This window comes from Xyrauchen texanus, chromosome 1 (assembly GCF_025860055.1).
Source record: "Xyrauchen texanus isolate HMW12.3.18 chromosome 1, RBS_HiC_50CHRs, whole genome shotgun sequence".
NCBI lineage: Eukaryota > Metazoa > Chordata > Actinopteri > Cypriniformes > Catostomidae > Xyrauchen > Xyrauchen texanus.
The window spans coordinates 9,161,675-9,187,831 of record NC_068276.1 but is presented as its reverse complement, the minus strand read 5'-3'; the positions used below and the strand labels follow the sequence as shown (position 1 = coordinate 9,187,831).

The 26,157-nt window shown below is 38.8% G+C and overlaps 1 protein-coding gene across 1 annotated transcript in view; it reads right to left on the bottom strand.

Annotated features, from left to right (window-relative positions):
* selenos (selenoprotein S) overlaps positions 1-23,827 on the bottom strand; it is a 55,691-nt gene extending 31,864 nt beyond the window's left edge. The window contains exons 1-4 of the mRNA XM_052133760.1: positions 23,590-23,827; positions 446-574; positions 250-356; positions 74-163 (exon numbers count right to left, since the gene is read on the bottom strand). Of these exons, the coding sequence (XP_051989720.1) occupies positions 74-163; positions 250-356; positions 446-574; positions 23,590-23,671 (408 nt within the window). The 5' untranslated portion in view covers positions 23,672-23,827. The remainder of the gene's footprint in view (positions 1-73; positions 164-249; positions 357-445; positions 575-23,589) is intronic.
* Between the last annotated feature and the right edge of the window lie 2,330 nt (positions 23,828-26,157).

Genomic DNA, 26,157 nt, shown 5'->3' with positions numbered 1-26,157 from the left:
TATCTTAGAACACTTGGAACTGCCTTTGCCGAAGAAAATGCCTTAAAATTATTAAAAATCTCAGTAGCCTTACATGTTCAGATTTTGCATTTCCTTTGCAAGTCTTTCCTTCCTTCATACTTTCCCAGATCTCAATCTTCTGTCTTCTCTTTCCCTCCTCAAGCTGAAAAGACCAGGTGAACCGATGTGAGTGAGTACTACAAACAAAATCAGTTGTCCTGGTATAATGTACTAACCAGAGAGGCTTACCCTCAGTTGTTTCTCTTTGAATTCTGCAGCTCTAGCATCAAGCTCTTCCTGCATTCTCTGACGCGATGCCTGCAGGGCTTCCTGACGTCTCGCCACAGACACAGGGTCTGCAGATATGATATTCACTTCTCATGTCTATCTGAAAAAACTTTCATTGTATAAACATTTTCAGAAGCCAGGCATTGCTTGTTCTGACCTTGATTTGCAGTGACGGATGGGCTCTGATTTTCCCAGGATCTGTTCTTGCGTAGATGCTGAATTAGTAGATAAACTCCCACACACAGAAACAGCAGATACCAGCCATAATCAGACAGGAAAACAGAAACTGTTGGGAAAAAGATCACTAATCATAATCATAGCAAAGTCTATTTGAATATCGTTAAAATGTTGTATAGTCTATGTAATCAGAGAGATCCCAGCAGTCAAAATATATATTTTGTATAATTATTATACAATATAAAACTTAACAGATCATTAGATATTGTACATTATGTACAGTGTGCATATATATGTAACGTAGAGAGGCCAAAAAAGTATTTGAACCTTGAAGCTACACTTTATTTATTAGAATTTAAAATTTGTATTACACTTTATATATTACAATATTAACATATATAAATAACCAACTTTGTTTTATTTTACTGATCTTTTAAACATTGTATAATGTTTAATACTCATTAATTGCAAGCAACAATTATCAGGGTTGAAGTGACATAGGGCCTTTACATTTACATTTATGCATTTTACATTTATGCATTTGGCAGACACTTTTATCCAAAGTGACTTACAGAGCACTTATTACAGGGACAATCCCCCCGGAGCAACCTGGAGTTAAGTGTCTTACTCAAGGACACAATGGTGGTGGCTGTGGGGTTAGAACCAGCAACCATCTGATTAACAGCCCTGTGCTTTAGCCACTACACCACCACCACTCCACACCACACCTTTAAGTTCATACATGTGTTATAAGATATTAAAGGAATAGTTCACTTGTTATGTCCCTTCGGTCTATGGGTCGTAATGACGCAAAGATGAAATAAATAGAAATTAAATAAAGATTTGGAATACAAAGGTGAAAAATATGAATACACTTGTTTATTATCAAAATAAATATATAAATAAAATAAAAACCATGAACAAAAATTAAAATCACTTACCTACTCCCTCTCTATAAAAATAAAAAAAAACAAGAGTGAAAAAGGAATTTACCAAGAAAATGGCACTTTCTCCCTACAGCTTCCAAACCAAAGGACAAAAAAGTGAGAAATATTTACAAATATACAAAAAGGGGTTTACAGGAAGAAACTAAGAGACAACAAATACTAGCTACAGGTTTAACTATAGCAGCAACTCTTAGCATTAGCGCCTGGTCATTTACGACCATAATTCTGAATTTACCATATGGACTTTACAATAATTGCTGGGTAACACCCAGGGACACTTCCCAAAACAACAGCTAACACACAAGTGACAACTCGATGCTCCATCTAGTTCTTCCAGCTCTCTGCTCAGCTCTCCTTTTGTCTCCCTCCAAACAAAAGGTTCCTACGTTGACAGGCCAATCATAGGAGACAGGTTATAATTAGAGGGGAGGAGCCACCAATTAGAGGCGAAGATTCCAATTATCCAGACACCTTAAAGATAAAGATAGCAAAAAGAAAACAAAACTACGTCCATGGACGTAACAAAAATTATCTCCTCATTTACCCACACTAATGCCATCCCAGATGTGTATGACTTTCTTTCATTTGCTGAACTCAAATGAAGATTTTTAGAAGAATTTCTCAGCTCATTTGGTCCATACAATGCAACATTTTGAAGCTCCACAAATCATATTAGTCAGCATAAAAGTAATCCATAAGACTCCAGTGGTTAAATCAATATCTTCATAAGTGATATGATAGGTGTGAGTGAGAATCACTTTCATATTCTTCTTGTGTTTTTGGTGATTCACATTCTTCATGCATGTCGCCCCCCTACTGAGCAGAGAGAAGAATTAAGCAAAAAAGGACTTAAATATTGATCTGTTTCTCACCCACTCCTCTAATATAACTTCTGAAAATACGTATTGTACTTTGGATTCCTATGGATTACTTTTATGATGCCTTTATGTGCTTTTTGGAGTCTCAAAATCTTGGCACACATTCACTTGCATTGTATAGAGCTGAAATATTTTTCTAAAAATCATAATTTACATTTTGCAGAAGAAAGAAAGTCATTTTTGTATGAACTATCCCTTTAAGCATCATTATTCAAATAGCTTGTTAGCACCTAAAATAGATAAATTTAAGATAAAACGCCATTTGATTGAAAATCGGATGTTTTGTATACAAGTTATGGGGTTTTGGGTAAACTAGGCCATATTTGTTAATCACCACGTTATAGCCTTGCCACATACAAAGTTCCACAATTTTTTTTATAATTACATTTACATATATGCATTTGGCAGAAGCTTTTATCCAAAGCGACTTACAGTGCACTTATTACAGGGACAATCCCCCCACAGCAACCTGGAGTTAAGTGACTTGCTTAAGGACACAATGGTGGTGGCTGTGGGGATCGAACCAGTGACCTTCTGATTAACAGTGTGCTTTATAATTATTGATCTAAGCTGTCCAAAGACCCTTCCTGTACAAGTTTTGTTGACATAGAATGAAAGACGTAGAGAGAGTTTGCAAAAGTAGTTTTTTTAAATAATCATAATCAGAATAAGGGGTGTCAGTGTGAAACATAAAAAAAAACATGCTACATTTACATTCATATAAACTGCAACAGCGCCTCCCGGTGGCAATTTTATTTTTAATTTTGCACAGACTTCAGGGGTCATGAGTCAAATAACGAAATGGGTTTCATTCCAATCGACCTGTCTAATAGCTGCTGAAATTTTATTGGTCAATGGCAGCCATGTTTTAAAATATGTGACTGTCCTATAACACATACTACACATTTGTCCACAATACTTTTGAGAACTGGATCTTGTAGCCTAGAGTTTTTGCTACAAAATGATGTGAAAACCATCCTGATCATTCATTCACACCAAACTATATAGTAATCTAACTTTTGTAAGACACTTTTAGTGTTAGAAAAGTCATATGCATGGAGGCGTGAATTATCATGAATAGGGATGCACGATTTCGACAAAAAGTAATATTGCGATTATTTCAAAAAATATTGGGATTTGAACTGCGATTATAGTAATGTTTTCCACATGTTCAACTGCAAAAAGGCTACTGGGGATTTCACATTTGAGCCTTCTTAAAAAAAAAAAAAACTGGAGACTTTTTTTCAGTTCAACCACAAACAAATAAATATATAAACAGTGAAACGAATGCTTCTTAATATCCAAATGTTACCATCCACCATGTACCTGTTTTTGTCCATTTTGTGACAGGATCTCAGCCCACTCATCAACATTAGTTTTTGCTCCAATCAGGATTTTAACATCCGATACTGATTTCCAATATTCATCTCATCATTTGATGCTGATCATTTAACTTTTTATCAGCAGCTCTGTCAAAACTGGTTATATGTTAGCTTTCTGCTCAATGTCACTGTTAATTAAATTTCCCTGTTGGTAAAACCATAGTTGTTGCCTAGTTTTTGCTGTCAAAAATAATGTTGGTTGATTGAATAATTCAGTATACACAAAATATAAATGTTACTTTTTATTCTAGGCCTTAAAAACTAGTAGGCTTATACAAACTATTCTTTACTGTATATAAGATAGTCCTAAAGAATGAGGCTTAATGTCAAACTGAAGTTGAACTGATAACCCACTGGTGTCATTACATTTAAAGTGAAAATTTTGGTTAGTTTGTCACCATTTAATTTAATAATTTTTATTCATTATTTTATTATATTTAATTTAGCAATGCATTATATTATAGTAACTAAATGTTTGATATAGATTTATTATATGCAGGTTCCTTTTTCATTTTGTTGGATGTTGGTAATATTAGTTCAGCTTTCACTTGTTTCCGCGGGGAGTGTAATAATTGCGATACGCTCTCTCGTGAGGTAAACAAATGACAGGAGAATGAAGAGCGCATTTCTGGACTCTACAGGTGTTAATGTTAATGCTGTTTGCTCAACAATCATTTAATAAAGATGTTTGAATTATACCCCATCTTGTATTCTGCGTTATTATTATGATACCCAAGCCTTGCGTAAACTGAGATGCTGCTACCGCAGATGATAATAAAAAACGCTTCACGCAGGACATGCCACTTTAGTGTAAATAAAGTGTTTAGTGCTCATTAGCAAACGGAACTGAACTCAGAGCACTTCTGTTACTCTAAGCATGAGAGGGAGTTGTGGAGCACAGAACCGCTCTGAAAACACTTTAACAATGCACTAATTTAATATAGACTGAACAGAGCAGCGCAAATAATCTTTGAAGGGAGCAGACTATTTAATTATTTAAATCGCAGACTTTGCAATTTAATAAATCGCAAAAGGTCATATCGCATTAATTTCAATTAATTGTGCAGCCCTAATCATGAATATTGTTATTCACACCTGAGGAGATAAAGACCCCTCCCTTGGACCTATCAATGAGGAATGTGACGGAAAGAGAATGAATGTGAGGAGACTTAATGATCAAAATCAAGTTTTAAGTTAAAAGTAATCGGACGATACAATTTCTTTACATAAAGACTTTACTTAATTTTAGATCTACACTACCGTTTAAAAGAAGTCTCTTCTGCTCTCCAAGGCTGCATTTATTTGATCCAAAATACAATAAAAACACTGATATTGTGAACTCTTTTTACAATTTAAAAGAACAGTTTTCTTTTTGAATATATTGTAAAATGTAATTTGTGATCAAAGCTGAATTTTCAGCATCATTACTGCAGTCTTCAGTATCACATGATCCTTCAGAAATCATTATAATATGCTGATTTTCTAATATGGGCATATTTACATCACATTTGGCACATTTACACCTGAACAGATAAACATTCATTTTATTTTTATATCATATTACACATCACATTTATATGATACAGCATACAATTTCAATACCTGCTTTAGCCGAAATAACATTTAAATGTAACTAAAACTAGCCTATTAGGATTAAATTTCAATACTCTGAATCCTGGCTGACAAGTCTGGAAACAGTCCCACTATTAAAATATGTAAATTTTTACATAAAATAGCATGTCAACTAATATGCATGTAAAACTAAATGACTTACTCAGCTGAAATTGTATCCCCGGCTGGATCAAGTCTCTCTTCAAAATACAAACTTTCAGTCCCGCTCTTCTTCTGAGGAAAATGTTAACTCTCTCACTATCCAGGAGTTTCCTCGCTTGTGTATCGTGCGATCTTCCAAACGCACAGAAAAGTGAATGAACTTTGTTTTTAAGGCACCGTAGAGGGCGTTTCCCATTTGCATTGATCGTCTAGGCACATTACCGTATGAATAGCACCCTCTGCCCGTGGGTGTGATCACATTAGGGATAAATAGCTGAGCCAGTAGAAATTGTACGTTATGTGCACGTGTTACTGTTGTTGTTCTTTCGCCGAACTTCATGTGACAGAAAGTCAGAATGAGCCAGTATGTCTACCCTCTGTCATTCTGAACCAGTGTATGTGTGACAGCTCCGGATGAAGAGACCGAGACCAAAAAATTACAATTATGCAGAATCTTAAATTGAATGAGGCGCACCTTTGCATCCCTAGACATAGACTTGACATTTTTTTTTTATCCCAGACCATTCTCCATCTTCCAGTACTAAATTCAAGTCTCTCTCCCATAACATCTTAAGAGATGTTAAAACCGTGTCCACTAGACTCTGAATAAGCCAGGGATAGTATGCTGAAGCTTCATGACCTTTTCTAAAAGCAGCAAGCACATTTCTCAGGAGTGTCTGCCACTTTAGAGGCTGCGTTCTACACCCAAAGGTGGTACAAAGTAGATGGCGCAGCTGGTAGTACCTGAAGAATTGAGATCTGGGAATCCCAAACTGCTGTATAATATTTTCAAAGGATTTCAAATGCTCCATTTTCATACAGGTCACCCAGCGTAGCAACACCCTTCTCAATCCATTCGGTCCAGCAGAAAGGGGACTTATTAATGCACAATTTAGAATTCAACAAATACTTGCGGCTACGTTCAGGTATATGTCCGAATTGAACACGCTGGAAACTTTTGTCCACACTAAATGCATGTGCGAGATAACGGGATGTGTCTTTACTTCTCCAGGCAGATTGGTAGAAAGAATTTTCAATGGCAAGATAGGGGCAAGGGCCTCCTGTTCAAAAAAGAGCCAGGGAGGGGCTCTCTCAGGTGGAAGTGACCAAAAGCATAATAGTAAAACAAATTCTTGGGTAGACCTAACCCACCTTTGTCAATTGGCCTATGTAACTTACTGGAATGCAACCGAGGGTGTTAACCATTCCAATTAAAGGATTTAGCTATACTATCAATTTGTTTAAAATAAAAGAGGGGAACTTCAATGTGGAGAGACCGTAGTAGGTAGTTGAATTTTGGAATATTATTCATTTTAATAACATTAACCTTCCCAGTCATAGATAAATGTAATGGAGCCCACCTGTCCACATCACTTGAAAACCTTTTTATTAAAGAATCAAAATGAACTAACTAAACCACATAAAAATGCCCAAATACTTAATTCCCTGCTTGGGCCACTGGAAGCCATCCGGTTGAAAAGCAGTTACTGGGCAGTATGCTGTCAGAGCCAAAGCTTCAGATTTAGACCAATTGACTCTGTATCCTGAGAACTTAGAAAAGGAATGAATAATTCTGTGGAGGCAAGGCATAGATCTAATAGGCTTAAAGACGAATAATAAAATATCATCAGTGTAAAAAAAAAAAGCTTATGCACCACACATCCCACCACCACCCCTGGAAAATCATCATCATTTCTTATCGCGGATGCCAATGGTTCCAGGGTGATGGCGAGAAATGGATCAATTATCTAAAGTCATCGGAGAGGGAATTAGCTGCAAACCCTCTAGCAACCAAGACAGACTTGGAGCATGTTTGGGGAAAGTTGGAAGACATTGAGAATCATAACCAGAGAAACATCATCTGAATTGTTGGAATTCCTGTTAACGAAGAAGGCCGAGATATGGTGAAATTCCTAGACGAGATTTTCCCAGAGTCTGCTCGACATAACAGGCCATAAGCTGGAAATTGAGCGAGCTCACAGAGTTCCGGTGCAGAGATCCGCAGAGGGAGACAGGCCCGATCAATTCTGGTCAAATTTCTGAGATCATCCGATAAAGACTGTTTTAAGCGAGGAGTAAAGAAAGGCTTTCCTGCAAGAACCACAACATTTTCTTGTTCCCAGACTTTGCGAATTTGACAAGAAAGAAACATGATTGATTCAAGGAATGCAAAAAACTCTTGCATCAAGGAAGGTCCCTTTTGCACTGATGTACCCGGCCAAATTGAGAATAAGGAACTAAGGATGGCTGCAAAATATTTACATGCCCACAACAAGCGATGTCCTTCATAAATGGGGCTTTTCCAATGCACAATACAGCTCAACTCGACAGCTTTTTGGGGGGTTTCCACTGTGGATAGTACCTGGTACTATTTTTTCAGATTGGATGGAGTTTGTTTTATAGATTATTTTATGTTATGTAATTCTGTCTCACAGAAGTTGCATAGAAACACCGGACTTGAGCAATCCGATGGCAAAGTTGTTGCAGGGGCTCTCATAGGCCTACACGGACTGTTTGAGTTTAGAGGGATGGACACCAGTTGGCATATCGAGTGCAGGGTTAATCCGCACGTTTTTATTTTTCCGTTGTTTTTGTTTTTTTTTCTGGGGGGAAGTTGGAGGTTTGTTTGTTACTCCAATGTTGGAATGTGGTCTTTATAATTTTGTTTTTGACACACACATTTTTTCTAATACGTAAATGTTAATATGAGTGGATTGTCTCTCTCCATGTGGAATGTGAATGGGTTGGGGCACCCCATAAAAAGAAGGAAGGTTACTACTTTTTTTAAACGTAAGAAATATGATATATTATTTCTTCAAAAAAACGCATCTTTCCCTGCAGGAAGCTGAAAATTTGGGAAGATATGGGGTGGACATGTTTTCTTTAGTGCTGGCTCAAGTAAGAGCAGGCTCAAGTAAGAGCAGGGAGTTATTATATTGATAAATAAACATCTACAATTCAAATGTCTCAAAAGATTAATGAGAAGAGTCATTATCGTTTTAGCAGAAATTCATGGGCAACGGTTGATTTTGGCTAATATTTACGCACCTAAAATTGATGATCAGAGCTTTTTTTATAGCTCTTGAAGGGATGTTGCAAGCTGCTGGCACCCTTCATGATAATAATGGAGGAGACTTTAATCTTTTGATGGACTCAGTCCTTGATCATAGCTTTTGGCTAAATATATATAGCAGAGTGAGTCTTTATCTACCATTCCCTCAATGAAATCAGCTGGTGGTGAAATATTTACCTCAGCCATTGATATTAAAGATGCCTTTAAATAATTATATCTTGATGTTTATAGTTCCACATCTCCATCTACTGATGAAGATATTAGAAACTTTGTGGACCCATTAGAACTCCCTAAACTGACGACTAAGTAAAAAAAATCTTGATTCGGAGATAAACTTGGAGGAGCTCCGCGAGTTATTCTCCGGGGCCAGAAGGTTCTGCCACTGATTTTTTTTTTAGATCTTATGCTACAGAACTGGCTCCAAATATGTTAGAAGTTTATGCGTAATCATTAAAGAATGGAAAGCCAACCATGTCACAAACCCGGATCAGTCTGATTCTTAAAAAGTACAAAGAGCCAAGTGAGTGTAAAAGTTACCGTCCAATTTTCCTGATCCAGCTAGGTCAAAAATTCTGGCTAACCGATTAAGTTATGACTTCTCTTAAACATACAGATCAGGTGGGATTTATTCGGAGCTACAGCTCTTCTGATAACATTAGGAATTTCATCAATATCATGTGGGCAATGGCGAAGGATCAGACTCCGGTCACGGCCATCTCACTGGATGCCGAAAAGGTGTTTGATATGGTAGAATGGGATTATCTTTTAAGATTTGGTTGCCCTCTTTCCCCATTATTGTTCTGTCTTGTCCTGGAACCATTAGCAGCTGCGATAAGAAAGGAGGATGATTTTCCAGGGGTGATGACGGGAGGTGTGGCGCATAAGCTTCTTTACGCGGATGATTTTATTATACGTCTCTGACCCTGCTAGATCCATGCCTTGCCTACACAGAATTATTAAATCCTTTTCCAAGTTCTCAGGACACAGAGCTAATTGGTCTAAATCTGAAGCTTTGACTCTGACAGCGTACTGCCCGATAACAGCTTTCATTACATTTATCAATGATTGGGAAGGTTAATCTTATTAAAATTAATTGCATTACAAAATGTAACTGTTACAATCTATCTCTGTAGATGTCCACCTCTCTTACTTCAAGCAATTTGATAGCATAGCGAAGTCCTTCATTTGGAATGGTAAGCATCCTAGATTACATCTGAAAAAGTTACATAGGCCGATTGACAAAGGAGGGCTAGGCCTACCCAAGATTTTGTTTTATTATTATGCATTCGGTCTCAGACATTTGGCTCATTGGTCGCTTCCACCTGAGAGAGCCCCTCCCTGGTTTTGTATTGAACAGGAAATTCTTGCCCCTATTTTGCCATTGCAAAGCCTTTCTGTCAGAAGTTAAATTACACCCTGTTAACTCACATTTGCACTCAGTATAGACAAAATTGTCCATATTTATGTTGCCTCAAAAATACGGCTGAATTCAAAATTATGTATTAATAAGTCCCCTGACAGAAGTGATTTCTGCTTTTGTAAAAGGTCATGATGCACCAGTGTTTTACAGCCTGCTAATTCAGAGTCTGGGGATGGAGCTTCAATTTATCTCAAGAGATTATGGGAGAAAGATTTCAATTTGGTATTGGAAGAGGGAGTGTGGACTAGGATTCTAAAAAATGTCAAGTTTGCATCTAGAGATGCAAGGGTTCGCCTTATGCAATTCAAGATTTAACATAGATTATATTGGACCCCATCTAGATTGTATAGGCTTGGTCTGCTGGCGATACCAATCAGAAGATGGAGACACAACCCATTTTGGGGGTGTAAAGATCCAGGAATTTTTGTGTGATGTTTTGGGAACTCTACCCCAGACTCTGTATTTTGGGCAAACATTTAGGGGATAAACACAAAAAAAATTGGGTTCTGGCCAGCATTATGATTGGCAGGAAAATGATTTTAAGGGGCTGGAAGTCAGATAGAGCACCCTCATGTACAGAGTGGTGTCAGGAGATGGGGAGGGTGGCTGCTTTTGTGGAGATTTCGAGATAACTTGCATGATAACTTCATAGAGTCCATTGACTTTATGAAGGACTTCGCTTGTTGGAGACATGTAAATATTTTATGGCCATCAGTAGGATTTTTAATTCTTTGACATATTGTCTTCCTCGAACAGTTAAGGATCAGGGTATATAGAATCTCTTCGGTTTATGGTATAAAAAGTATTAAAACCAGCAAAGTGCTCACCCTTCAAACGTCCGAACCTCACACGGCGTCACGTGACTCTCTCCAGCAGTGTAACATTCCTGCTCAACACTTTCACTACTGAATCAGACTGTTTGAAACCCCCTTTAGTGGTAGATGATGCAGCATCTCAGTTGAAGATGACTGAACTTTCTGAGGATGGCAGACTTAAATGTGTTCTGAGGGATCTCTAAGCTCTAATGATGATGCTCGAGAGCAGCACTGCAGCTCGCGCTTGACTGAGGAGGGGAAGAATTACACAGCTCACAGTCCAGATGCACTCTAAACATTCCAAACAGCTTCAGGTGATGCACATCACAAAGTACAAGGGAATTATACAAAAATACAAATAAGTAAATACAGAAGCACTCTCGTTGTGGAATAAGTGGAGTCAGAGCTCTTTAACCCTCTGGGGTCGACCAACGCGCAGGCGCGTCCTGCTGAATATTTTCATCATTACAGCAGAAACAACTTAAAATACTCTGTCATTTTTGGGTATACAGATAAGTGTAAGACATCATAAGAGACTATAAAGGGTCTACTTTTATTTGTGTACACTCACAATAACAACAAAATCTTGTGCTTTTGTAAAATAAAGAAAATAAAAAGGGTGAGCTTTCAGCAGTCTCGAAACACGTCACAAAAATGGACTGAAACTCAGAGAATAATTATCACACAAACATGAAACATATGTCTAAAGAAAGCTTAAGATTTCTATTTTTAAATAAAACTATTCAAATTTAAAACAAATATTCTCCTGCAATGAAATCTGTTTGAAACAAAGCGATGTACAGTTTGTACTTGGATATCTAATTATCTGTAATGTGATCCCACCCACCAGCAGAGCGCGCCATTCATACGCTAATGTGCTGAGACGATCAATGCAAATGGTAAACACCCCCAACGGTGAGGTTTGATGTAAACACATTTCATTCATTTTTCTGCTCGTTTGCAACGATACACAGGCGAGAAAGCTCCAGGATATTAAGGAAGAGTTAACATTTTCCTCAGAAGAAGAGCGGGACTCCGATGAACATTTGTATTTTGAAGAGAGACTTGATCCAGCTGAGGATACAATTTCGGACGAGTAAGTCTTCATTAGCAAGTTTTCATTAGCTGACATGCTATTTTATATAAACATGTACATATTTTACTAGTGGGACTGTTTACAGACTTGCCAGCCAGGATTCAGAGTATTGACATTTGAAATATGTCCTAATAAGCAAGTTTTAGTTACATTTAAATGCTGTTTCGGCTAAAGCAGGTATTTAAATTGTATGCTGTATAATATAAATATGATATGTAATATGATATCAAAATAATATGAATGTTTAGATTATATTTTATCTAGTGTTTATAATGCCTCATTATCATCAACAAAGCTTGTGCTTGCAAATATGTGTTAGGGTTAAATTAGTAAAATGCACTTTAAATATGCCCATATTAGAAAATCAGCATATTATAATGATTTCTGAAGGATCATGTGACACTGAAGACTGCAGTAATGATACTGAAAATTCAGCTTTGATCACAAATTGCATTTTACAATATATTTAAATAGAAAACTGTTCTTTTAAATTGTAAAAAGAGTTCAGAATATCAATAGAGATGCACCGATCGACCGGCCAGGGACCGGAATTAGCCAATTTTCCGCCTGCTCGGCCCGGAACGGTAACCGGCTGGTCAGCCTCATGTCTTTCCGATTCCAAGCCGGTCCGTTTTGTTGCCAGCGGCGCACGCAATAACGTCACAGCTGCATGTAAACATGTCATTGGCGTGGAAGATCTTCACTGTGAGTGAAGAATACATAAAGTTCTAAATGTGTAATAATTGTAAGGTGGAAGTAAACCGTTGGGGAACCACCACAATAACTTTCGGATCAACAAACCTAATTAGACATTTATAACACCATCACCCAGCTGAAAATGCCCATTTGAAAAAAGAAGCTAAAAAGGGAAAGCGGCTAAAGATAGCCAGAGCTCAGAGCCAGTCACAAGTCAGCAGCCTCTCCTATCATTCCTTGGAATGAGCAGCAAAAATACCAAAGCAATTATGAGGGAAATTATGGAATTCATGACCCTGGATGACCAGCCGTTCTCCATAGTTGAGGACAGAGGGTTCAGAAACAGAGTAGGAGGTACTTTCCGACGTCGCATTGCCCAAGTTGTTTAATCTCGTGTCATGTCACACACGCAGCCTGTTATCTGTCAACATTTGGGTACACAAATCCGGGAGAAGGGAAGTGGGGTGCTGGATGGCAGCACCCCACCGTGTCCGATATTAAAATCAGTGCGACACACATTGCAAAAGGCGTGGGCATTGTCGATATGGCTTCGGTATATGAAATTAAATTCTTCCATCCAGCTGTTGTTAAATTTACATGTATATTTAGTTTGTTTCACTGGAGCACCAGCTGAGTCTTCCTCTCCCATCTACCAGTGATGCTTGATTTAACATCCCGCGTCTACTACCTTCGCAGATATCAACAGCGCAAATTGGTTGTAGGTTGCCAGATAATGGTCATAAATGATTTGTAATGTGTATGATTTGTCGATTGTGTGAGTAGGATGCGTTTCATTCAAGATCTGGCAACTGGACCACCTTGGATTATATATTGATGTGATCATTCATAAAACGTGGTTTGGGCCATACAAATTACGGGAGTTTTTCTGGGAGAAATAACAAAACGGGAGACTCCCAGGAAAAACGGGAGTGTTGACCGGTATGGTTACAAGCCGTTCCCGAAGCAGCGCTCAGTTTTACAACTGATATTTGTACATCTAACGGAAATTGAGTGTATTGGACACTTCAGTTTTTCAGATCTTTGGAATTGTTTTGTTAGACGAGTAACAAAGAGAAAAAGGTCCATTTATAAAAATAGTTATATAAAGTTATATAAAGCAACTCATTTGCAGTTAATTGTTATTTCTACCTCTTTCTAGACACAGAGCACTTTATTTTGAGAGTTGTTTAAGTGAGAGAAGATCCTGTAACAGTGCAGTTTGGGGGAATTTGTAATGTTTAATAATTTATTTTATTATGAAAATAAAATTTAGCATTGAAGAAAGGTAGATTTTGTTTGTATATGTGGTCAATAATAGTTCTTAGAAAGAAAATCAGAAAAAAATCGGTAAAAATCGGTATCGGCAGGTCACACTTGCAAAAAATCAGAAATCGAAATCAGCCAAGAAAATTGCAACCAGTGCATCTCTAAATATCAATGTTGTTTCTGTATTTTGGATCAAATAAATCCAGTCTTGGTGAGCAGAAGAGACTTCTTTTAACGGTAGTGTAGGTCTAAAATTAAGTAAAGTCTTTATGTAAAGAAAATGTTTAGTCAGATTACTTTTTTTTAACTTAAAACTTGATTTTGATCATTAAGTCTCCTCACATTCATTCTCTATCCCTCATTGATATTCCCAGGGGAGGGTCTTTGTCTCTCATGTGTGAATTGCAATGAAGACAAATGTTTAGTATGTGTTATATGACCTTATTTCAGTGACTTAATTTTAGTTTTTTCAAAAACCACGCATAAACGTTATTTTCTAAAAAATACAAACATGTACATACATGTTGCTCACAGCGTTATCAGACTTCAGCCATTAATATGTTTTTAAGCAACTGAAAAAAGCACAAATGTCAAGGCATGTCAAAACTTCTCCAGGGCCCAAAATACCCTCAGACCCCAGAGGGTTAAAGGAAACACCCCGATGTTACATCTTAAATGCAGTTTTAATGCGTTATAGCTTTATTAAAGTTAAAATATATGGAAGCAGGTCATGTAATTAACTACAAACTCTGGCATTTCTCTGTGCGGTCAGTGCCTCTTCTATGAGTTGTGCGAATGTCCAGATCTAAGGGGGAGAGATTGAAACTGCACTCGGCTGAAGCGCACTCTGTCACGGGAATGCTTATACCTCGAGCGCGCACATGCTAAAGCTAGATTATGACGTGATGGCTTGCGACTTATTGAATCATAATATATGTACTCTGTGCATTTCTTATCGTGAAGCAAATTGGCAATACGTAGCTTTATTAATAAGAGAGGCTTTTTAATAAGTAGCTTTTTTTTTTTTGTGAATTAAGGATGGATTGAAGTGAACAGAAAGGTGAGAGAGGGTAGTCTTCGCCCCATTATACACTGCAACAAAATACGTTTATGATTTGTTTTTGTTTTAGTTTTCCAATAAAAATATCTAAAACTAGTGATGCATCGAAATGAAAATTCTGGGCCGAAACTTCACGATGCACTTGGCCGAAAACAGCCTTTTTGTTTTTTAAATACCTATTCTAAAATAGTTTTTAAAATATAATTGTATTAATAATATACTTTTTAATTAATTTCATGAATTTAATGAATCTGAATTGAAAAACTACAAATCAATATAATGATCACACTTTTATTGAAGGTAACACACCAAATTGGACAGAAAATATATTATAACAATATTAAATATATTATTCTTTATTCAGTTCTTTAACAATCAAATTTAACAAATATATTTTTTTTACCAATTATCCAATAAATGTAATGTTCTAGAAAACTGTAATGATATGCAAAACAGCAGTCAAGTAATGAAATTAGCATCTTGCAAATACAAAAAGTTTAAATATGCTACACAGTCATTTTAATGAAAACAACAGGCAAAACACAGAACGGCAGAGTCTATTCTGTTTATGTGTACGTATTTCCACTTTAATATAAAATTATTGTGCAACAACAGTGCAAAACAGTAGTAATAGAACTAAAACCAACCTCAACTGTAAACGACAGATGTAGCCTCAAGTGAAGAACATAGTTTTGCAGGGCTAAACACATTTTTATGTAATTGCTATACACATAGCAAATTGGACTGCTTTCTATTTAAGTAAAAGTGTCAGGTTTCTCTTCAAGAACAAAAGTTGCTCAGCTTTCTGGCAGGAGAGACAGTTCCTCTTCTCAACAAGAACATGAGATGCTGCACTGAATAGTCTCTCTCTCTGTGCTGGTGCTTGGGCAAATAAATACCTGCGTGCAATCCGCGCAAGCAATGGAAAGCGATCTTTGTTCATGCCCCAGTAGTCAAGAGCATTGTTGCGTTCACGTAATATGAGCATGAAGCGATCGACTGTGTTCCGCAACTGCTTTCGAGTCCTTGAATAACGTATAACGTGTGAGGAAGGTCACCCGGTGGACTTTCTGGTGCCCTTCTAGGGTAAGATGGTAACCTCCTAGGGCGTTGGTGCCCTACGCAGACTGTGTAGTATGCGTATAGGGAGCGGCGGTACTGCATTGAAGTATTTCCACACCGCTGACATCGGCCTTTACTTGGTAGCGCCATGATTATGGCTATGATTATGGAGTGGGGAGGCATATATATCGGCTCATATTTTAGGCCTTTTTTCTCTTTCATACAAAACAAAAAATGCCTTTTTCCGGCCGAACATTTGCAGTGGCCGAAATTTCGGTGCACCCGATTTAACAAAATTAACGCAATTAATCGTATGCCCATGGTAATAATAAGCCATAATAAGGAAGATTCCTGAGAAATGCAAGCATGTAGTACCACCCATAGGCGGAAATCGTGGGGGGGGGGGGTCGGGGGGGGTCAGGACCTCCCCTATCTGAGGGTTGCCCCCCCTAAAATATCATTAAAATATGTGTATTGTAAATAATATAATGATATATTCTTAAAATAATTGTTTAAGAATAAAATAATACAAATGCAAACGGGGCAACAACAAAAAACCCCTTGGTGTCCCATTCAAAAATTGCTCTTGAGAATTGTTATGTTTATTGTCCCCCCCAACATTTTGATGAAATTTTCGCCCCTGGTACCACCTGTTTATTCCAGAGGGCAGTAAGTGTATGAGCAACGCACAGTTTATACAGTGAAGAAAACACTTCAGTAGGCAGAACATCACAAACATGCGTTACGTTCTTGCGTTCAAAACACTCGAAGGAGTGCAAATGCGATCTAAGGGATCTCAAGATGTGTTTAAAGATTGAGTATTAAACTAATTTAACTTGACACAGTGACCTAAACATTTTATGTTTATGTTATGTTTTATGTCTTACTTAGGTGTAAATTGACGGGCCCTTAAATTAGCCCTCATAATAAATCTCCAACTGATTGACAAATTCACTTGTGAAATGGATTGCGGTGAACTGTATGCCAATGATTGACTTATGAACAATAATATGGTAGTAAACAATACATTGTATTCCAAAGCTGCTTTTTGTATGGCCTTATCAATGATTAACTCTTCTGCTACAGGAATGTAAAGCATTTGAATTATCTGAATATATATATATATATATATATATATACACACAATTTAAAAATATTTAAAGATATGTATAATTATCTATTGATATAAATATGTATAATCATTATATATTGAGTTATTGTTATATGAGGGGCTTTCTCAGCAAATATTTGTATATGCGATTAATTGGGACACCATGTAATTAATTAATTAAAAATTTGATTCGATTCGAAAATTCGATTGACAGCCCTAATATGCTTATTTGGTTCAGACGGTGTCAAGCGTGTGTGGCGGAAACCAGGTGAGGAGTACAAAGACAAGTGTGTCTTGCCTACAGTCAAGCATGGTGGTGGGAGTGTCATGTCTGGGGCTGCATGAGTGATGCCGGCACTGGGGAGCTAAAGTTCATTGAGGGAACCATGAATGCCAACATGTACTGTGACATACTGAAGCAGAGTATGATCCACTCCCTTCAGAGACTGGGCCACAGGGCAGTATTCCAGCATGATAACGACCCCAAACACACCTCCAAGACAACCACTGCCTTGCTAAAGAAGCTGAGGGTGAAGGTGATGGACTGGCCAAGCATGTCTATGGGGCATCCTCAAATGGAAGGTGGAGGAGCACAAGGTCTCCAACATCCACCAGCTCTGTGATGTTGTCATGGAGGAGTGGAAGACGACTTCCAACCTGTGGCAACCTGTGAAGCTCTGGTGAACTCCATGCCCAAGAGGGTTAAAGCAGTGCTGGGAAATAATGGTGGCCACACAAAATATTGACACTTTGGGCCCAATTTGGACAATTTCACTTAGGGGTGTACTCACTTTTGTTGCCAGTGGCTTAGACAATAATGGCTGTGTGTTGAGTTATTTTGAGGGGACAGCTAATTTACACTGTTATACAAGCTGTACACTCACCAATTTACATTGTAGCAAAGTGTCATTTCTTCAGTGTTGTCACATGAAAAGATATAATCAAATATTTACAAAAATGTGAGGGGTGTACTCACTTTTGTGAGATACTGTATATATACACACACACACACACACACACTCACCTAAAGGATTATTAGGAACACCTGTTCAATTTCTCATTAATGCAATTATCTAATCAACCAATCACATGGCAGTTGCTTCAATGCATTTAAGGGTGTGGTCCTGGTCAAGACAATCTCCTGAACTCCAAACTGAATGTCAGAATGGGAAAGAAAGGTGATTTAAGCAATTTTGAGCGTGGCATGGTTGTTGGTGCCAGACGGGCCGGTCTGAGTATTTCACAATCTGCTCAGTTACTGGGATTTTCATGCACAACCATTTCTAGGGATTACAAAGAATGGTGTGAAAAGGGAAAAACATCCAGTATGCGGCAGTCCTGTGGGCAAAAATGCCTTGTTGATGCTAGAGGTCAGAGCAGAATGGGCCGACTGATTCAAGCTGATAGAAGAGCAACTTTGCCTGAAATAACCACTCGTTACAACCGAGGTATGCAGCAAAGCATTTGTGAAGCCACAACACGCACAACCTTGAGGCGGATGGGCTACAACAGCAGAAGACCCCACCGGGTACCAATCATCTCCACTACAAATAGGAAAAAGAGGCTACAATTTGCAAGAGCTCACCAAAATTGAACAGTTGAAGACTGGAAAAATGTTGCCTGGTCTGATGAGTCTTGATTTCTGTTGAGACATTCAGATGGTAGAGTCAGAATTTGGCATAAACAGAATGAGAACATGGATCCATCATGCCTTGTTACCACTGTGCAGGCTGGTGGTGGTGGTGTAATGGTGTGGGGGATGTTTTCTTGGCACACATTAGGCCCCTTAGTGCCAATTGGGCATCATTAAATGCCACGGCCTACCTGAGCATTTTTTCTGACCATGCCCATCCCTTTATGGCCACCATGTACCCATCCTCTGATGGCTACTTCCAGAAGGATAATGCACCACGTCACAAAGCTTGAATCATTTCAAATTGGTTTCTTGAACATGACAATGAGTTCACTGTACTAAAATGGCCCCCACAGTCACCAGATCTCAACCCAATAGAGCATCTTTGGGATGTGGTGGAACGGGAGCTTCGTGCCCTGGATGTGCATCTCACAAATCTCCATCAACTGCAAGATGCTATCCTATTAATATGGGCCAACATTTCTAAAGAATGCTTTCAGCACCTTGTTGAATCAATGCCACGTAGAATTAAGGCAGTTCTGAAGGCGAAAGGGGGTCAAACACAGTATTAGTATGGTGTTCCTAATAATCCTTTAGGTGAGTGTATATAGATACACACACACACACACACACACATACAGGCGTATGCAAAAGTTTAGGCACCCCTGACAATTTCCATGATTTTCATTTATAAATAATTGTGTGTTTGGATCAGCAATTTCATTTTGATCTATCAAATAACTGAAGGACACAGTAATATTTCAGTAGTGAAATTAGGTTTTTTGGATGAACAGAAAATGTACAATATGCATCAAAATGAAGGTGCATAAATTTGGGCACCCTTGTCATTTTGTTGATTTGAATACCTGTAACTACCTAGCACTGATTAATTGGAACACACAATTGGTTTGGTGAGCTCATTAAGCCTTGAACTTCATAGACAGGTCAGGGCTCTACGCTAACTTTTTTAGGAGGTACATGCACTCCTAAATGAAAAACTGTAGGAGCACACAAAGAAATTTAGGAGCACAGTGAAAATTAAAGTTTTTTTATTAACAAACAATTTATTACATACATATTTATACTGCGTGTATGAGTGTATGATGCGTGTACTAAGGGACACACATCTGTGGAACAGCACATACCTCCCAAATCACACACTGAACCCATGCCTACTAAAATCAAAGGATATCAGTTGTCCAGCTGCTTTTGTATGTTGACCGTCTGGCATACTTAGAGGTCAGCCAGTGATCTCTCATTATGTCAGCAATTTGACCGATCATCTCCACACATTGTCGTATGTGGGATTAATGTAAACTCCGTTTTTGTGGTGGAGTCTGATAAGCGGCCCAAATTTTATGAAAGGTTATTCTTCTTTCACAATGAGGTATGCGATGTTTATCTTTATTTTCAGCTGCTTCCTCTTCTCCTCCTCAGACTGCAGCACTTGCCTCCTCAAGCCTGCTTACACAGAGCCTGATGGTTTCTCCTGTCTCATCCAGAGTACTGGATATGCCGCCGTGAGATGTTATGTTTCGCTACACTACCTCTTTTCAGATTAGCAATGGGCATTCCGGCTCTTTAAAATTAATTGGTGTTAAAACAATTCTAATTAAATTATTAAATGAAATTATACTCTACCTTAACCACAATTATTTAAAAATGCATTGATTTGTTAAGAAAAATAATACTATTAAACATTTGCATTTAAAGTATAACTTATTGTATATAAACAAAGTGCATATAAATCTAACATTCAAAACGAATACAGTCTGAACAGCATAATAGACAGGGTCACCGCTGTCCAAATTGATGCCTACACGTGATATGAGCGTGAAGCAATTGTCTGTGTTCCGCAACTGCTTTTGGGTCCTTGAATAACGTATAGCGAGCGAGTAAGGGCAGCCGGTGGACTTTCTGGTGCCATCCTATGTAAGATGGTGCCCCCCTAGGTAGTTGATGCCCTACGCAAACTGCATAGTATGCATGTAGGTAGCGGCGGTACTGATAATAGAATAATGCACCATATCAAAGAAAATAAATAATTAGCAAAACTGCAGCATCCCACAAATTGAAATAAAAGTAAAAAAGAATTATGTTATTTCACGTGTGCATTTAAAGTATAACTTTTCAATGTACATAACAAAGTGCATATAAATGTAACAATTCAAATACAATCTGAACAACATAAGTTGGCTCCGCCCTCCCTCACGCATCTTTTGGTTCATTGGTTGACACTGCGTGTCTGATTGACAGGAACAACAGGTGAGGCTTTTAGTCTGAGCAGACAGTCAGAACTAATGTGTGCGCTTGAGCATTGAGGCCTATATTATTTATCGTTATTTTTAAATCTTTTGATTATTCGCATCTTAATTTGTTTTTAAATATTTTTATAAACAGATTCTGATATGCGAGCCGGCTCCCAACGTTCACCTACAAGAGCCGACTCGTTCGCAAACGACCCATCACTATTTCAGATGCGTGTTTCCTGTCACGAAGGACGAGATGCCCACCTGTTTCTGCCCTCTAAAATATTTGCAGAACATGACGTTGTTTTCAAACTCTAGCTATGGAAACATTTTGAGCCAATTTGCATTGAATCTATATGTTCTCCCTTCACCGGCTACAGTGGACGTTGAAGTGAAAGCTGTGGTCATGGTAGCTTTGCTCTCAGCATCCCTAACGTTAGCCGTCTCCGGTAAACCTTCTGAAGAGACTTCATTAGTTGAACCTTGTGAATCCCCCTTGCCAAATTCCTCTTTCTCCTCATCTCTTTTTCGCTTAAAATAAAATGCGATGTCGCCTATACCGCTACTTTTTTTCCATCATTCACCTTTCTCTCTCCGACTGGACCGCGTCATCACAGAAAACTCCACTTGTGGAATGTGGGTTTTGCAATTTTTAAACAAATATCTTAAAAAGGGGGGGTTACGTTTGTAATCTTTAAATCGCACACTGTGCTCGTAAATAATTTTTCCAGTTCGCACATATCTATTTTTAGGGGCAAATGCGAGTGAAATACTCGCACTGTAGAGCCCTGCAGGTGCATCCAATCATGAGAAAAGGTATTTAAGGGGGCCAATTGCATGTTGGTGTTCTCTTTGACTCTCTTATGAAGAGTGGCAACATGGGGGCCTCAAAACCACTCTCAAATGACCTGAAAACAAAGATTGTTCAACATTATGGTTTAGGGGAAGGCTAAAAAAAGCTATCGCAGAGATTTAATCTGTCAGTGTCCACTGTGAGGAACATAGTGAGGAAATGGAAGACCACAGGCACAGTTCTTGTTAAGGCCAGAAGTGGCAGGCCAAGCAAAATATCGGAGAGGCAAAGGCGAAGGATGGTGAGAACAGTCAAAAACAGCCCACAGACCACCTCCAATGACCTACAACATCATCTTGCTGCAGATGGTGTCACTGTGCATCGTTCAACAATTCAGCGCACTTTGCACAAGGAGAAGCTGTATGGAAGAGTGATGTGGAAGAAGCCTTTTCTGCACACACGCCACAAACAGTCGCTTGAGGTATGCAAACGCACATTTGGACAAGCCAGCTTCATTTTGGAAGAAGGTGCTGTGAACTGATGAAACAAAGATAGAGTTATTTGGTCATAACAAGGGGCGTTATGCATGGAGGCAAAAGAACACAGCGTTCCAAAACAAACACTTGCTACCCACAGTAAAATTTGGTGGAGGTTCCATCATGCTGTGGGGCTGTGTGGCCAGTGCCGGTATTGTGAATATTGTTAAAGTTGAGGGTCGCATGGATTCCACTCAATATCAGCAGATACTTGAGAATAATGTAGAGGAATCAGTCACAAAGTTGAAGTTACACCGGGGCTGGATATTTCAACAAGACAACGACCCAAAACACTGCTCAAAATCTACTCTGGCATTTATGCAGAGGAACAAGTACAATGTTCTGGAATGGCCATCCCATTCCCAAGACCTGAATATCATTAAAAATCTGTGGGGTGATTTGAAGCGGGCTGTCCATGCTCTGCAACCATCAAACCAAACTGAAATGGAGATGTTTTGCAAGGAGGAATGGTCCAAAATACCTTCATCCAGAATCCAGACACTCATTACAGGTTATAGGAAGCATCTAGAGGCTGTTATTTCTGCTAAAGAAGGCTCAACTAAATATTGATGTGATATTTCTGTTGGGGTGCCCAAATTTATGCACCGGTCTAATTTAGTTTTGATGCATATTGCACATTTTCTGTTCATCCAATGAACCTAATTTCAGTACTGAAATATTACTGTGTCCTTCAGTTATTTGATAGATCAAAATGAAATTGCTGATCCAAACACCCAATTATTTATAAATGAAAATCATGGAAATTGTCAGGGGTGCCTAAACTTTTGCATATGCCTGTATGTATGTATGTATAATATATATATATATATATATATATATATATATATATATATATATATATATATATACACACACACACACGCGCATACATATACACATATACACCCACACACACACACACATATACCCCCACACACACATATACCCACACCCACACATATATATATATACATACATATACATGTATTATTATTATTATTTTCCGGATCTTTTGTGGGAAGGAAATGTCGAGACCGGACCTCTTGGAACTTTAATTGAATGCCCCTGGTCTATATGGTTTCAATGCTTCCCGCGTAAACCCCTACCCGGTGTATAAATGTATCGTTATAATGTTTTACGTGCGCAAGTCATGACCTTATAAGATCTGCGTCACTCCAGCAAAGTGTGATGTCCATGACCACATTAAAGTCATTTTATTACTGATAACTATAGAGAAGATATAACACTGAGTATGTTCTTTTGTTGTTTGTAAACACTACTGGCAGGTCAGTCAAATGACAATAAAGTGAAACCAGTGGATCATGTTTACATACCAGATGGCAGGATGAAACTTATATCCTGATTCTGCGGTGGCACGTCTTCATTTCTCACATGGACACCACCGTCTGCCTCCATTATAAAATCGCTTTCTCAAGTTTTTTGATGCTGCTGATATGAGAATATATAATAATCATCGCATGTTTAAAAAATCCTGTTCACTTCCACTGACTAAAGCTAACCTAATAGCTACATGCACTGATATGTTTCCGTAACGATGACGCAGCCAATCGGTTTTAAGATAATGTGGTCACAGGCCCTGCGTTCCAAATGGGATGATACGTATGGCAAGCTGAATTTGCATAATAAAGCCCAATGCTTGACTAGTCGTAATTCAGTTTTGACTAGTCAAATTTTAAATTCCAGATATCTGCAATGCAATTTTGACTAGTAATAATACACATTTATGGAAGTAAAAACTATTTAATTTAAATTGTTACCATCTGATGTAACCTTTTAAGACATAAACAAGATTAAACATTTTCTCTTAAATCATGTCTAATTTAATGTCACTGAGTAAACATTATACATTCAAGTGCTACATGTTTTATTGCAATAAGCTCATATCTTAAACAATGCTCCCCCATATATTTAGCTATTCTAACTGCTCTTATTTTTGTAGTAGGTATTAGTAGCAGAAGGTGGAAAAAACAGTTTTATTTGTGAAGTGTTTGTGAACATTACCCCCCTTACAATTTAACTGATTTTTGAAAACTGATTGTCTATTGACAACAAAGCCGGTGGAACCTCAACAATCCTAATCAGAGCTGAATGAGATGACACAAATTGAAATAAAAGTTTATTTGGTGACAAGTCATATATTTCCATAGGGGTGTCCATTTCCTAAGTCTCTATTTTCCTCCTCACAATCTACCTCCAGGCCAATAACTGGTCCCACTGTTTTGTTTGGTGCCAGTGGATTAGCCTGCCACAAATGACACAATGCGACCCATATTTTCACTGTGGATCCTATGGGCTGAGCTGGTATATTTCCAACTTTATCTTTCTCAAGGGAAAAAGCAGCCCACATTTTTTTTCTCCCCTTTTAAACACCCACAATAATTGTTCTTTACAAATAGGTTCACTCAATGATGACTTTGATCCTCAACACAGGTTGTATTTTTATAAATGTATTTTTTATTTTTTTTCATATTTATACTACATGTACAAACCTATACATTTTTGCACATAATTTCCTATGCACATTCCTGTATATAACAACTCTATGGATGTTTCTCTCTGAGTACTGGAAGCTTCTGTTCAGTGGCCAAATTCCTTGTGTGACCAATTCATTGTGAAGAACGAATCGGTTACCTAACGTAACCTCGGTTCTCTCTAGATGAGGGAACGAGTATTGCGTAAGCTAGCTTACGCTACGGGAAAGATTCATCTTTTCTGAGATAATGAAGCCAAAATATTATCCTTAATTTTGTATCATTTGTCAACGCAGTGCAGCAACTGCAGACCTTGAGCGGGCTAGCTAGCGAGCTCATTGGTTGCTCTGCGGCAACTGCTGCAGCCTATAGACGAACTTGGGCGAACTCGCGTCCAATGAGAGGCGTCCGCGCGCTACTGCATCAAAGCCCGCCAAAATGGGCGTGGCTAGAGTGCATATAAGCGTAGTTCAGTGAGGCTGGAACCCTGGTTTTCATTAAATGAAGCGAAAGTCGCCGTGGCGCGAAGCACGGCCGGCTACGCAATACTCGTTCCCTCATCTAGAGAGAACCGAGGTTACGTTAGGTAACTGATTCGTTCTCTTACGAGAGGTTCTCTCGTATTGCGTAAGCTAGCTTACGCTACGGGAACCCATTGTCAAAGCCGTGCGCGCCAAGCATCCACTGCATGAGCCCCGGGGGTGGGGGGACCCGAGGGAGCCCTTGTGAGTGGGGAAATAATATTTGGCCGGCAAGAGTGCGGGCCAGTGTGTGTGTAATACATAAGCACATAGTGGGAAGGGAACGACAGAGCGGCGGTGCCGGTCTGTGTGGAATGAGTCCCATCAGTGCAGCTCACCAGGGGAGCTGTAGCGTATTAAACCGCTAGTAGTTTTGCCTGCAGGGCGGGCACTTCCAGATTGTAAAATCTGACAAAGGTAGAGGGGGAAGCCCAGCCCGCTGCCACACATATGTCGTGAATGGAAATCCCGCTGGACCATGCCCACGATGAGGCCATGCCTCTAGTGGAGTGAGCCCTAATGCCCAACGGGCATGGCAGGTCTTTTGACGCGTATGCGGCAGCAATAGCGTCCACTATCCATCTAGACAGTGTCTGTTTCGAGGCGGCGAGACCTTTGGTGCACCCTCCGAACGAAACGAAAAGCTGCTCAGAGCGTCTGAAAGAGGCGGAGCGCGCAGTATACAATCTCAGTGCTCTGACTGGGCAAAGGAGATTGGCGTCGCGTTCGCTATCGGATGCTGGTAGCGCCGATAGGGAAATGACCTGTGCTCTGAAAGGAGTACCGATCACCTTGGGAACATAGCCGTGTCTAGGCTTTAAAATGACCTTGGAGTCACTTGATCCGAACTCAAGACACGCAGCGCTGACAGACAGCGCGTGAAGGTCTC